Below are 13,900 nucleotides of genomic sequence, written 5' to 3' on the forward strand. Positions count from 1 at the left end.
ATTATTAAAGCATAATAATAAGGCAGAATATCAGAATCTAAAACATCTGAGCTCTCCGTGCTATAGAGAGAGTGCAGTTGTGACTCACTGCTGCTCAAACTTACTAGTATTAGAGAATTAGAATTAGAGAAATAATATTTATGGAGGATTATTTGAAGTATATTCACCTTTAAGTACTCTTACGATCTACACAAGGATTAAGTGAGACCATTAAGAACTATGTACTTGGGCTGAATGATTTTTGCTCCTCAAAGAAATACTTTTGCTCAATCAAACTTGGTCATTGCTATTTGGCTACCTTGAGGAATACTCTAGAAGTAAAATTAAAATTCTTGTTGGCAAGCAAACTTCTTAAGCCCTAGGTCCCAAGCCATAAGGAATAACCAAGACACTTTGGACATTTTTAGTGGAGAGTTTTCTCACTCTAAACCTCTCAAAGTCAAAGAGTGAATTAGGTTGTCCTCTTTTCTTTTTTTCTTTGCATAGTGGCAGAGAAAGAAAGGTCCATGGGGGTCTGGCTGCCTGCCCTGTACCCTTCTAGAATTCTGTTTTTTTCTCCCAGCTGCCAATTTGTTACCTCTCCCAAGCTAGCAAGGTAATGACTTTCAAGATTAAAGGTATAGTCTCACTTCTGGGCTTTAACCCATAAATAAATTCAGTATTGTGTAATGGGTACTGTAGTAAAGATAGGTACTAATGATACAAAGGATGGAGACTGTTACCTTTAAGCTGAATGTTTATTTAAAAATAAATAAACTCCTGGGTGGCTCAGTCTGTTAAACTTCTGACTTCAGCTCAGGTCATGATCTCATGGTTTGTGAGTACCAGCCCCACTTCAGACTCTGTGCTGACAGCTCGGAGCCTGGAGCCTGCTTTGGATTCTGTGTCTCCTCTCTCTCTGCCCCTCCCCTGTTCACGCTGTGTCTCTTTCAAAAATAAATAAACGTTAAAAAACTAAAAAATAATAATAATAAGTACGAGTTTGCTAAGTAAATAAAGTATGAAAGGGTACTATAGGCAGAATTAAGAGCCCGTAAGAATGACCCAGTGGGTGTGCTGCATACAGTTCCATGTAGTTAAAGTGAAGAGTACAAGGTAGAAAGCGGTAAGAACTAAGCATGAAGACATAAAAAAGAGCCAAATCATGAATAGCCTTGTAAGCTGCACCAAAGAGCTCAGACCTTATTCTGTAGATGATAGGGTGCCATTGAAATAGGGATGGTACTGGATTAGGCTTCTCATTCAGAAAGTTAGATCTAGAGAATCAGCAAGAGGTTTGGAGATTAGAAGGTAGAGAGAACATGGGGCGCCTGGGTGGCTCAGTTGGTTAAGCGTCGGACTTCGGCTTAGGTCATGATCTCACAGTTCTTGAGTTCGAGCCCCGCGATGGGCTCTGCACTGACAGCTCAGAGGCTACTTGGGATTCTCTCTCTCTCCCCTCTCTCTCTATGCCCCTTCCCCACTTTCTTGCTTTCTCAAAAATAAACTTAAAAAAAAAGATAGAACATAAGTCAGTCTAAATTGCCCATCAGTCAAGCTGTACTAATGTAAAATTTGAATATGCACATAAATATAAAAATGTGAACATAAACATAATTTTAAAATATATTATTTATTGCCAAAATATTCAGTGAACACCTGACCTACATAAGTTACTATGCTAGGTGCTTTTCAGTAATTCACAGAACTCACTGTGTTGTGGAATTACCAGGAGAGCTTTTAGGCAAAAAACCCCGGGATACAATCTAAATTTACTGAAGATGAACTTGCAAGGATAGGTCGCAGGATTCTGTGTTTGGAAACTGCTTGTAGTGGGTCTGAATTTAGGCTCTGCTGTTTTTGCAGTTATACAAATAAATTATGCATAAATATCATGGATTTATCCCAAGAGCTTATAGGCTGAGATTGTCATATACATAAAGAACCAAAAATCAAGTACAATCTATTTATTCTACAGATAAAATACTAAGAAAATTCCAATGGGGTGGCATTTCCATAGGACTTGCATGTAAGTGTAGATCAAGCCAGAAGGCAGGAAAAGATGGGATATATTCGAGTATGTTGTGGTAGCTTAAAAGGAGACATTTGGTACATAATTTTAAGCTTTACTCAACTTTAAGGTTTCTATTAATCAATATCTTTGATCAAAATCATAAAAGGATTAAAGTAAATTTTAATTGTTATGACTCTTGTTTCCTTTTAATTTTTACCATGGAGTTTCTCAAAGAATGAAAAGATATGCCTTTTCCCCCTACTTTTATTTTTAACAGGATATTTGTCAAATGCAAAAGATATCTACAGAAGCATCTTAGGCTCCTATCTGGACAACATTTGGAGACAGCTGGAGATTGTACAGTTTGTTAGGGAAAAAAAGCCTGAAACCAATTACAAGATACAAGAACTGCGATGCCAGATACTAAATTGGATGCAGAGTGAACAGCAGATTAATGTAAGTACTGGAATAAAGCAGATAACGGTAATCAGCTTAAGTAAGAATTGGATTGGTGATGGGCATGAAGGAGGGCACTTGTTGGGATGAACACTGGGTGTTATACGTAAGTGTTAAATCACTGGATTCTACTCATGAAACCAATACTACACATTAACTAACTTGAATTTAAATAAATTAATTTTTAAAAAGGAATTGGATATAAGATAGATTTTTGCATTTAACTCTGAAATTATGAAGTAGTCTAGACTATTTGGTCCCTTGACAGTTTTCTCCTTAAGTAAGTTAACAAAACAGAATCAGACCAAGAGAAAGGATGATTTTGCATCATTGTTCATATGTCTTGAATTTAAAAATACTTTAATTTTTATTATACAGAGTTCTCTATGGATTGACTCTCCAAATCTCAAAATTGTTGTCTGGTACTTTTAAGTTCATGGGCATATACCAGATAACAAAACTACAATAATTTACTTTTAGATATTGAGCCAGAATCTCATCTCATATGATTCTACAAAAAAAGCTCTTAGTTTATGCCTTGGATTATATTGGGGATTTTTGCCCAAGCTACTTCAAGCATATGAAGGTTGCATTACTAAAGACTTAAGAGGGGAAGCCTGAGTGGTTCAGGTGGTTAAGCACCTGGCTTGGGTCATGATCTCACAGTTCATGAGTTCGAGCTCTGCGTCAGGCTCTATTCTGACAGCCTGGAGCCTGCTTTGTATTCTGTGTCTCCCTCTCTCTCTGCCCCTTCCCTGCTCATGCTCTGTCTGTCTGTCTGTCTCTCTCTCTCTCTCTCAAAGGTAAATAAACATTTAAAAAAAAGACTTAAGAAGAAATACTTTCTTAAATGTTTTCAAGCTGAAAAATGTTTCAAATACTTTACACAAAATCTGGATGTAAATGTGGCCTTCTTCTTCTTCCTCTTTGCCCCTCCTATATCTTTATCCCCAACTCTGTGGTTACTTGGATAACTTGCCTAAGTCATTAAAATAAAGTAAAATAATCAGTAAGAAATTTAAAAAATTGAAATTGATTTATTGTCCTCCCCCCAACCCCGTGCCAAAAAAAGAGCTGTGATGGTAAGTAGGAAAGTATAGCAGCAAATCATTGGTTTTCTCTAACAAATTCAAACTTGTCTGAGTCGAATTTAACACTAACAATGCAGGCAGAGACAACTTATATATACAATCACCTATATGGAAGTACATGAATGCTAAGAATGCCCTACCCTAGAATATTTTCCTCATTGATATTTGATCTTACCAGAATTTATTCCTCTGTGTTTAAGCACTGACATCTTTTATAACACATATTTACTTGGTAATCTTATTGTCATTATTTTCATGTAACCAGTGAACCTTGGTTTTTTTGTTATAGTAGCATAACTATGAAAAGAATAATTATTCAGAGATATATGAAATTCTTATTTTTGACCAGGTGCTGATTATAATAAGAATGGACTCAGATGGTGAGAAACATTTACTCATTAAAATCCTTAACAAAATGGAAGGTAGGGAGATTTATTTATTTGTTTGTTTGTTTATTTATTTATTTATGGCAGTTGGGAGTCTTAAATTATGCTTCATTTGATAACAAATGTTTGAACATATACAAATGTAGTGATCTAAGTGTTTAAATTAAGATATAATAACATACCATAAAATTCATCCTTTAAAAGTATATAACTCAGTGGGATATAACCAGTTTTGAAATAAATCTGGACTTTAAGTCTGTAATATAAATATACTGTAATGTACTTATACATACATTATATATCATATGTATTTATTATTATCAATTAACACCTTTTATTATCTACTAGTTGCTACATAATACTGTATACTTACAACTCTATAAATCAGTTTTAGTAAATCAGTTTTACAAATAAAGAAACTAAAATTCATAAAGGTGATGTAGCATGCCACATCTCATAGGTAGCAAGTAAGGGAATCAGGATTTCATCTAAGGTCTGTCTTGTTCTAGTGTCATTCTTCAACTCTTCTACCCATTATTGCCCCCTCTGCCAATTCTTTCCACCTTGTGCTATGGTTTACATATTGCTTATATTTAAACTCTTCTCCTTTTTCATCTCCTTGTCTTTTTTAATGTTTATTCATTTTTCAGAGAGAGACAGACAGAGTGTGAGTAGGTGAGGGGCAGAGAGAGGGAGATGCAGAATCAAAGCAAGCTCCAGGCTCTGAGCTGTCAGCACAGAGCCCGACATGGGGCTTGAACTCATGAACTGTAAGATCATGACCTGAGCCTAAGTAGAACGCTTAACCAACTGAGCCACCCAAGTGCCCCAATTTCATCTCCTTGTCTTAAGTGAAACCCTGCTTTCCCCAGATGATATGGCTTCCCCTGTATCCCTCTCATAAAAAAGCTGATAATTCTCTCATATATATGTGTGTGTGTATATATATATATATGTATATTATAGCCTTTCTAATATATATATACACACACATATATATACATATGTATATGTACACATATGTATGTATACATATATATGTATGTACACATACGTATATATATGAGATACATGAGATATATGAGATATATAAGATATGTATATATCACAGGGATGAGAAGGTTAGTTTCTTGTTTTATCCTTTCCAAAACATTATTCCTCTATCTCTGAGGTTATGCCGTATTGCCACAGCATTTTCTGCCATTCCAACTGCCATCCTCTAGTTACCACCTGAACATTCCCTGTCATCTGTGGACAGTTCTGCACCTGATTCAGGGTATTCTTTTCACTCCTAGTCCTGCCATTATCCTAGGTGTCTTTAACATGAATGATGATTCAACACTCTGACCTTTTAGTTTTGTTGACCCCCACAGCAAAAATGATATTCATTCCTTGGCTATGCCATCAACCTTGTAATAATGCAGAACTGTGCTACTTCTGAACTTTAAACTCTGATATATTGCTCTCTGTCTACAGCTACATTAACTCTTTCACGATGTTCAGCATCTTAGAGATCTGTAATCTGTCGACTCCTTTTTTGTTTCACTTTCTTCTCTTTCCAGACTTGGTGATGTGCCCATGACTCTAATCAGTCTTGTCCTTCTAATGTACCTTCCATTTAAACCTTAGCTCTGAATCCATCAAGACATTTAACTTCTCTGTTTCTATACCTGAGCTCCTGAGCATTATTAGAAAAAATAAAATAGTTTGGTACCACTACAAACTTATCTTCTCTGAACTTATATGGGCTGTTAATACCTCTTAACAACCATTCTATATGTTCTTAGTTCCCATTCTTATCCACGTAATGGCTATACCACAAACCCCCACTATGCTACTCATCCCCTTATTATTTCTTCTTTTTACTTGAGAGAGAGAGAGAAAGAAAGTGTGAGTCAGGGAAAGGGGCAGAGGGAGAGAGAGAGAATCTCAAGCAGGCTCTGTGCTGTTAATGTGGAGCCCCATGTGGGGCTCTATCCCACAACCCAGGTTTCATGACTCCTCATCCCCTCATTTTTAAGAGAATTATTCAGGGTACCTGTGTGGCTCAGTTGGTTAAGTGTCTGACTCTTGATTTTGGCTCAGGACATGATCTCACAGTTCGTGAGTTCAAGCCCCATGTCATTCTCTGTGTGGACAGTGCAGAGCCTGCTTGGGATTTTCCCTCTCTCTCTCTCTCTCTCTCTGCCCCTCCCCTGCTCATGTGCGTGTGTCTCCCCCCCCCCAAAATAAGTAAATAAACATTAAAAAAAGAGAATTATGCTTTTTAATGTCCATTAATGGGGTAAGAATCTTCAGTTTTCTTCCCTACCATCTACAAACTTACCTAATTTCTTCTTTTACCTTTTCCTCCTTTCTTTATAAAGGAGGTGAACCTCCTCCTTTTGAAAACCAATTTTTCATTTCTGCTTTGGATCCTATCTCTTCCTGCATCAGTGTGTTCCTTAAGTTATTCCATAGCCCAGCCTTCCTTTCTAATGACTCTCCCTTAATCTTTAAGCCCTCTGGTCTTCTTTTTTTTTTTTTTTTAAGTTTATTTATTTATTTTGAGAGAGACAGAGACAACCCAGGTGGGGGAGGGGCAGAGAGAGAGGGAGAGAGAATCCCAAGCAGGGTCCATACTGTCAGTACAGAGCCCAACTCAGGGTTTGAACTCATGAAACTGTGAGATCATGGCCTGAGCCAAAACCAAGAGTCAGACACTTAACCGACTGAGCCACCCAGGCACCCCAAGCCCTTTGGTCTCAAAAATAAAATAAAATACCACACTCAACCTATGTCATTCTTTTTTTACTATTTATTTTCCCTCTATAAATTGCATCTTTGACCATCTCCCAATATATTTCTTTGCTGTAACCCTACCAAACTTTATCATGCTGTTTCTTTTCTCCATGCCCTTATGCCTTCTGTTCTGCTATAATGGTGCTCTTCTCCCTTCTTTAACAGCTAACTCCTACACATCCTTTAAAAATCAGTTAAAACATTTGTTCAGGAAGCCTTGATTTAAATGCTTTCCTTTGTGATTTCAGGGTATTATGTGCATACTTCTAAGGCGCTACGTACCATCCTGGACTGTACCAACTGATTCTCTTGTCTGCTTTCCTCACTAGTATGTCAGCTTCTGGAGGATAAGCACTATGCCCTAATTTGTTTTCCCAGCACCCACAAAAATGCCTGGAATATAGAAGGAACTTAATAAAAATTAATAACTGGATGAGCTAATGAATGCCTCTCTATATACCTAGTAGACTGGGACTAGTGAAAAAGATTAAACTGAACCATATACACATATTACAAATGTCTGCTTATCAGTGCAGTTAGCAAAATTAACTATTAAATTATAGTAATGTGAGAATGGAAGATTCTTTCAAGCAGAACTGTATTAGGTGCTATTTCTTTTTTTTTTTTTAAGTTATTTATTTTGAGAGACAGCGAGTGGGGAGAGTCAGAGAAAGAGGGAGAGAGAGTGAATCCCAAGCAGACTCCTCACTGACAGCATAGCGCCTGATTCAGGGCTCAAACTCACAAACTGTGAGATCATGACCTGAACCAAAACCAAGAGTCTGATGCTTAACTGACCGAGCTTCCCAGGCGCCCCTATAAGTGCTACTTCTTGATGACATTATCATGTGTCTAGAGTCCAAATTTGCAAACTTGGATCTTATTATTTGTTCAGTTTTCCAGTCCTGGGCAGATGAGGTCTTATCTACTAAATTCACAAGATATTTCTAGTATGAAATTGGTAAAGCATTAGTTAACAATTGTGAAGCTGAACCTGCTACAACTGTCTGGAATCAGGCTAGTTGAAAACATTTTTTTAAGTTAGGAAAGTGATGAGCAATGTTAGCATTATAAAACCAAGGGATCTGGGTAACTGAAGGACTATTTTTGTGAAGAAGCTGAGGAAATATTTCTGATATTTCTGTCCCACAGAGAAGAATACTTAAACCTACTTAATGGGGCAACTTTCCCTTTAATACACCTAAGACACATGGACAAATTATTAGTGTATATGTCACTTCTTATCTAGGCTTCATGCTGAACATGCCTATTTCTTTGGCTTTTGGGATTATATCATCACTACTCTTCCAATTTCTTTCAACAAGGTCTACTAACACAAAAATATTAACTCTCTAAGCTGAAAAAATGTTTTTACTCCTTCTAACTAGCAGCTGTCCTCTCTGTCTAGGAGTAAGACCTTTTTTTTTCTGTCTAGTGTTAGAAAATAGAAATGTGGTTTCATCGTCTATTTTTTTGGAAGATCCTAGCAGTTCACTTAGTAAGTAATCTGCTTTGGGATCATAGCTAAGACAAATCAGGTAAGGAGATTAGACTTTATTTTATTTTATTTTATTTTATTTTATTTTATTTTATTTTATTTTATTTTATTTTTAAATGTTTATTTATTTATTTTGAGAGAGAAAGCTGGAGTGGCGTAAGGGCAGAGAGAGAATTCCAAGCAGGCTCCATGCTGTCAGTGCAGAGCCTGATGCAGGGCTTGATCTCATAAACTGGGAGATCATGACCTGAGCTGAAATCAAGAGTTGGATGCTTAATCGACTGAGCCACCCAGGTGCCCCTGGAGATTAGATTTTAAATAATATGATCTTGGGGTGCCTGGCTGGCTCAGCCGGTAGAGCATGTGACTCTTGATCTCAAGGTTGTGAGTTCAAGACCCACATTGAGTGTAGAGGTTACTAAAAATAAAAATTTTTAAATAATAATAATACCTTGTAAATTTATATACAGAAGACAAATAGTACCCATCCTCTTCTTATTTCTACTAAAACTATTGTCATATTAAGCCAAGTAAACATGAGTAAGTAAGCATTACTTTGTTATTATTACATCATGCCTTTGTGAACTTTACAACTGATGAAAGTATACCAATAGAGTGTAAGTTTTATTTTAACTGGAACTAGCTATTCCTAAACCAGTTATGCCTACCAAAAATAAACTGTATGTGTGGGTACAGAATTTTTGAAATTAATTTTTTGTTAAGAAATTAGTAACATAGAAATTTAAGTTATAGTTGAGAAGCAGAAGTGAATCTAATGAGCAGGTGGCATCCAATAGATCTTCTGTTTCTTACACAACCAATAAAAAGGAAAAAACGGGGGCACCTGGGTGACTCAGTAGGTTGAGCGTCTGACTCTTGATTTCAGCTCAGGTCATGCTCCCAGGGTCATGAGATCGAGCCTTGAGTTGGGCTCCGCAGTGAGTGTGGAGCCTGCTTAAGATTCTCTCTCTCTCTCTCTCTCTCTCTCTCTTTCTCTCTCCCCATCTGCTCCTCTCCCCTGCTTGTGCCCTCTCTTTCTCTAAACAAACAAACAAACAAACAAAACAACAACAACAACAAAAACCAAAAAGTTAAGGTGGTAATTTTTAAAAAAGGAAAAAATGACATCAAAATGTAGTCTCTTGCTGTTTCATTATGTACTTAAATTTTTGAGTAGAGAAAAAAAGGTGAAATCAACCACGATTTTTTACAAATAAAATTAAATGTACAGAATTGATGAGTATCTTATTTGGTTACTTTAAAATTAAGGTTTTGATCCACTCTATTATTTTACATCATAAATTCAGACTTTCCATGCTTATACACACAAAACATACACACATACCGGACATATTGCCCATGCGTCAAACTTTGATACCACAGACAGAAAAATAATCCAGAAAATTGTATTTTAAGCAGTTTCCTTGTTTACAGATCTTTAATTCATTGTTATGGTAGTAAAATATATGAACACCTAAAACTTATATATAAACAGAACACTGAAAAAAACCTTTTTTTGTATTACTCTTCTTTTCTAACAGGTTTAACACTGACTGTCTTACAAAACAAAAGAAATGATTTTCTGGAATCTGAAGGTGTTTTAAATGGGTAAAAATGTATTTATTCATCTATGGGAAATAAACATACCAGTTTCACAGATTTCTTCACAATTTCTCCTGGAATTTAACTTTTTAAAAAGGCTTAATAAAACCTGAAATTAATCAATATCTCTCTCCTCTTCCTGAAAAATGTATTATATTAGAACACTTGAACTCAGGTCGTTGCCTTATGTATTATATATTATTGTTGTCCAGAATTTTAGTTCAGTCTTGTTTCAATATCCCTAAATTATCATTGTTATTTTTAGTACAGGAAGTACCCATTTAGACTTACCCTTGTTTAACCAGTTTTGGGTTTTTTTGCTCAGCATTGTTTCTTATATCTCCTTCCTTTCTTTGGAGTTCTCTTTCTTCCTGAAGTATATCCTTTAGAAATTCGTTCAGTGAGAGCATGCTAATAATAAAATTCAGTGTTGACATGTCTAAAAATGTTTTTATTTTGCCTTATTTTATGTAGAAATTATTTATTTCCAATACTGAGATCCAAATTATAAAAAGAGGTGTAAATCAAGTAGAAGCTCATAAAAGCACTTATGTCTATTATCTATCTGGATTGCTCTATATAGAAAATATCAGTAGAGATTTTTCATTATAGCAAGTGCTATTATATGGAATCTGAAGATGGAAAAGATAAACTTATGATATTTAAGTATCCATCTTTGGTTGTTGCTAAAGCATCTGTGAAGCTCACTGAGAAAAAGAAAAACCATTTCAAAGTTGTCAGATAATATTCTATTATATAGATCCTCAAAGATGAAAACCTCACATGTATAAGAGAATGAGATTGATTTCTCATGGTGATTTGTCTGTTATTGATAGGACTCAGTTAATAGTCCTTTGCATTTGGGGATGTGAAGTAGTCCTGTTTTTTTAAAAAAATGTATGACCATCAGGGTGCTTGGCTGGCTCGGTCAGAAGAGCATGTGACTCTTGATCTTGGGATCATGGGTTTGAGCCCTACATTGGGTGCAGAGACTACTTAAAAATAAAATCCTTAAAAAATAAAAAAAAAATGTATGACCATCAAAAGGAAATATAAAGAGAGATTAGCACAACTGGAGAACAAATCAACAGAAAATACACCAGTGCCTTTCCAAGAGAAGCAGGCACAGACTAGAGAAGAATAAACTAGCCAAAAACAGTCATCTTTTTAGCCTTCAAAGTAAATAATGACACAAATATAATTCCATTTTCTTGGCTTTCCTTTGTCTTCAGTACAAGTTCCTGTGTAGTTGCACATAATCAATATATTGGAGCAGATTTCCCCTGGAGTAACTTCTCATTTGTGGTGGAATACAATTTTGTAGAAAACTCTTGTTGGACTAAACACTGCGAGAAATTGAATATTCCTCACATGGCCTTTAAAGTGATTCTTCCAGACACAGTATTAAAGAGTAAGGATATAAACTAAAGTCCTTTTGTTGCTGAAGTAGAATGGAAATTGTCTGTTTTCTGTTTCTGATCTGTGGAGATGAGAATGAGCTATGGCATTAGAGGACTTGAGTTCAAGCTCTAACCTCACCACTCGGGTGTGACGTTGGGCAGGTTCTTTCCCTCTTACCTCATATTCATTTGTAAAGTAAGCTTTACTGATGATACCTGTCTTCATCTCTTTACCTTCTAAGTTTTATTTATAATAGCCCAATTTAATTATGATTATATCGCATTTTTTTGTATTTATATCACATTTTGTATTTCGTATCTCATTTATATCATATTTTTAATTGAATTTTAGGGGAAGTTTTGTTGTAGTATGTTGACTGATTCAGAAGACTTAATATGCAACAAAAAGTTACACACAGACACTTAGAGAAGACTCTAAAACCACTTTGTATATCATTTGGCTTCTCTGTATTTCTCAGCAACCCTTCACATGACTCAGATTGTGAATTCTCACATCCATTAAGCTTCACATGACTCAGATTGTGAATTCTCACATCCATTAAGTAAAAAAAGCCTGTACATTTTTAGTCCCAGGGCATTCCTTTCAATACTTGCCATAAATTACTTTCTATCCACCTCAAATCTGAGTGGGAAGTTTGAATTCTGAGACATTCTAGTTCAATTCTAAAATACAGTCACCATAATGGTTACTTTGGAATTTTTGATAAACAGAATTAAATGTTAAATTGATTAAATAATTGAAACATGGGCCCAAGAAAAGATAAAAGCATCCTAGTTTATAGGTAGAGGCTTCTTCCAGTCTCTTGAAGATGAACTTAATTTATTCAACCATTCCTTATTTGGAGCATTTACAACACTTCAGTTTTCCACTACTGTACTACAAGATTTATAGTAGTTTATTATATAATTTTATATACTGTTCTAAGAAGTGAAATGAATTGCTGGGTCAAAAGTATATACACATTTACACATTGTCAAATATCCTTCCAGAAATGCTATCTCAATTCGTATTTGTGCAGAAAGTGTAAGAGAATCCTTTTCCCAATATCTTTATAGTAAGTAGGTATTATTATTCTAAGTCTTTGACAGAATTATAGGCAGAAAATATTTTATACTTATATTATAGTTAATTAATTATAGATAATTAATGTCTTGATTATCCATATCTTTTCATACATGAATTGATCTTATATAGCCATTCTTTTGTAAATTGCCTGTTAATGTTCTTTGTCCATTTATCTATTGAGGTATTTATTATTTTCCTATTGATCTGTATCATATAGTAGTTTTAGTAAATTCTGTTAACTGTGTTTTATTTCTAGGTAATAGGATAACATATGCTTTTTATTTTATTCTTCAGACCTTTCTTTATTCTGATTTCTGATTTTTTACGGTGAATATGTTTTATTTTTATACTGCTCCTTGAACATACACTTGTTATTCTCATGTTTAGTAAAAAAGAGAAAGAGCTGAAAGATGAGAAACAAATATTTATAAGCTTTCTCTCATTTAGGAAGAACCTTGCTGGATAGTTTTGGGGGCTTTCTTTTGGAAATTCAGGTTCCATATGTGTTTTTTGCATCTGAAGGACTTCTTAATACTCCAGAAATTCTTCAGTTGCTAGAATCCAAGTAAGTTATTGATTTCATAACTTTTAGCAAGGGTATATATATTCTAAATGACTAACCATTATGCTATATATGCAGTATTATTATTTCTCTCTGATTCAAGCCTGCAATTATATCATATGAATAGTTTTCCAAAGAGTTTATGTCAAGTTACACTTCTCTCCCTGTAGTACACCATCATAATTACTGAATGTTATCTTTTTTGGCAATATACATCAATCTTGTGGAGAAAAAAATGTTTCATTATTGTTTAAATTTATATTTTAATTTCATTTCTTTTGTTACCAGCAAGTACGAACACTTTATGTGTCTTTTTTTTCTGTGAATTATATGGTCATATCTTTGGGTCATTGATAATATGGACAATGAGTGTTCTTATTTAGAGGGCCTTAAATACTGCCTGGGAAATAGGACTATGAAGTTCTAAATAAATTCTCAAATTTTTAGACTTTAAGTACTGAGGTCAGACCAGCACTGAACATTTTAAAATCATATAAAACACTTTATCACAGCATACAAGTTGTCACAGAAATATTAGACATTCGGCTATATATCAAGGAGGAATAACTGAGCTGTGACCTTAATTAAAATACAGATCTAAAAATAAATAAATAAATAATACAGATCTATTTTCCATGCTTTTGTTTTTAAATCTTAAGGCTATGGGGCATTCACAGAAAACTATGAGCTTACAAAAGGTAGTTAAAATCTAGGCCAGTTTTAAGGAAAGAGAAAAGAAAATTCTGATAAATGCAGAATGTTTTAGTCTATTACAAAGTGTTTTGATTTCATGAATTATTATTTAAAACGCTGGAAGAAATTGGTCAATACATTTATAATAGTATTATGTGCAGTAATATTTAGTAAAATACCTACAGCAATGCACATCTTAACGAATTTTTCATATATACTGAATAAATCATAATTTAATTCCTCAAATTTATAAAGTAGAATAAATTGATATATGAAAGAAAAAGTGCAGTCGTTAAAATAATTTAATATGCAAAAGGACAATACAGACTTTCTTAAAGAATTTTTCTGGGA

General features: G+C 34.6%; 1 protein-coding gene across 6 annotated transcripts in view; it reads left to right on the forward strand.

The window, feature by feature from the left end:
- The window catches only part of SHOC1 (shortage in chiasmata 1), an 87,086-nt gene that overhangs the window by 56,042 nt on the left and 17,144 nt on the right, over positions 1 to 13,900 (forward strand). For all 6 annotated transcript variants that reach the window (XM_047831387.1, XM_047831389.1, XM_047831390.1 and 3 more), the window contains 5 exons: positions 2,271 to 2,449; positions 3,890 to 3,962; positions 9,747 to 9,813; positions 11,040 to 11,218; positions 12,742 to 12,859. In XM_047831387.1, the coding sequence (XP_047687343.1) occupies positions 2,271 to 2,449; positions 3,890 to 3,962; positions 9,747 to 9,813; positions 11,040 to 11,218; positions 12,742 to 12,859 (616 nt within the window). The remainder of the gene's footprint in view (positions 1 to 2,270; positions 2,450 to 3,889; positions 3,963 to 9,746; positions 9,814 to 11,039; positions 11,219 to 12,741; positions 12,860 to 13,900) is intronic.

The sequence above is a fragment of the Prionailurus viverrinus genome, chromosome D4 (assembly GCF_022837055.1).
Source record: "Prionailurus viverrinus isolate Anna chromosome D4, UM_Priviv_1.0, whole genome shotgun sequence".
NCBI lineage: Eukaryota > Metazoa > Chordata > Mammalia > Carnivora > Felidae > Prionailurus > Prionailurus viverrinus.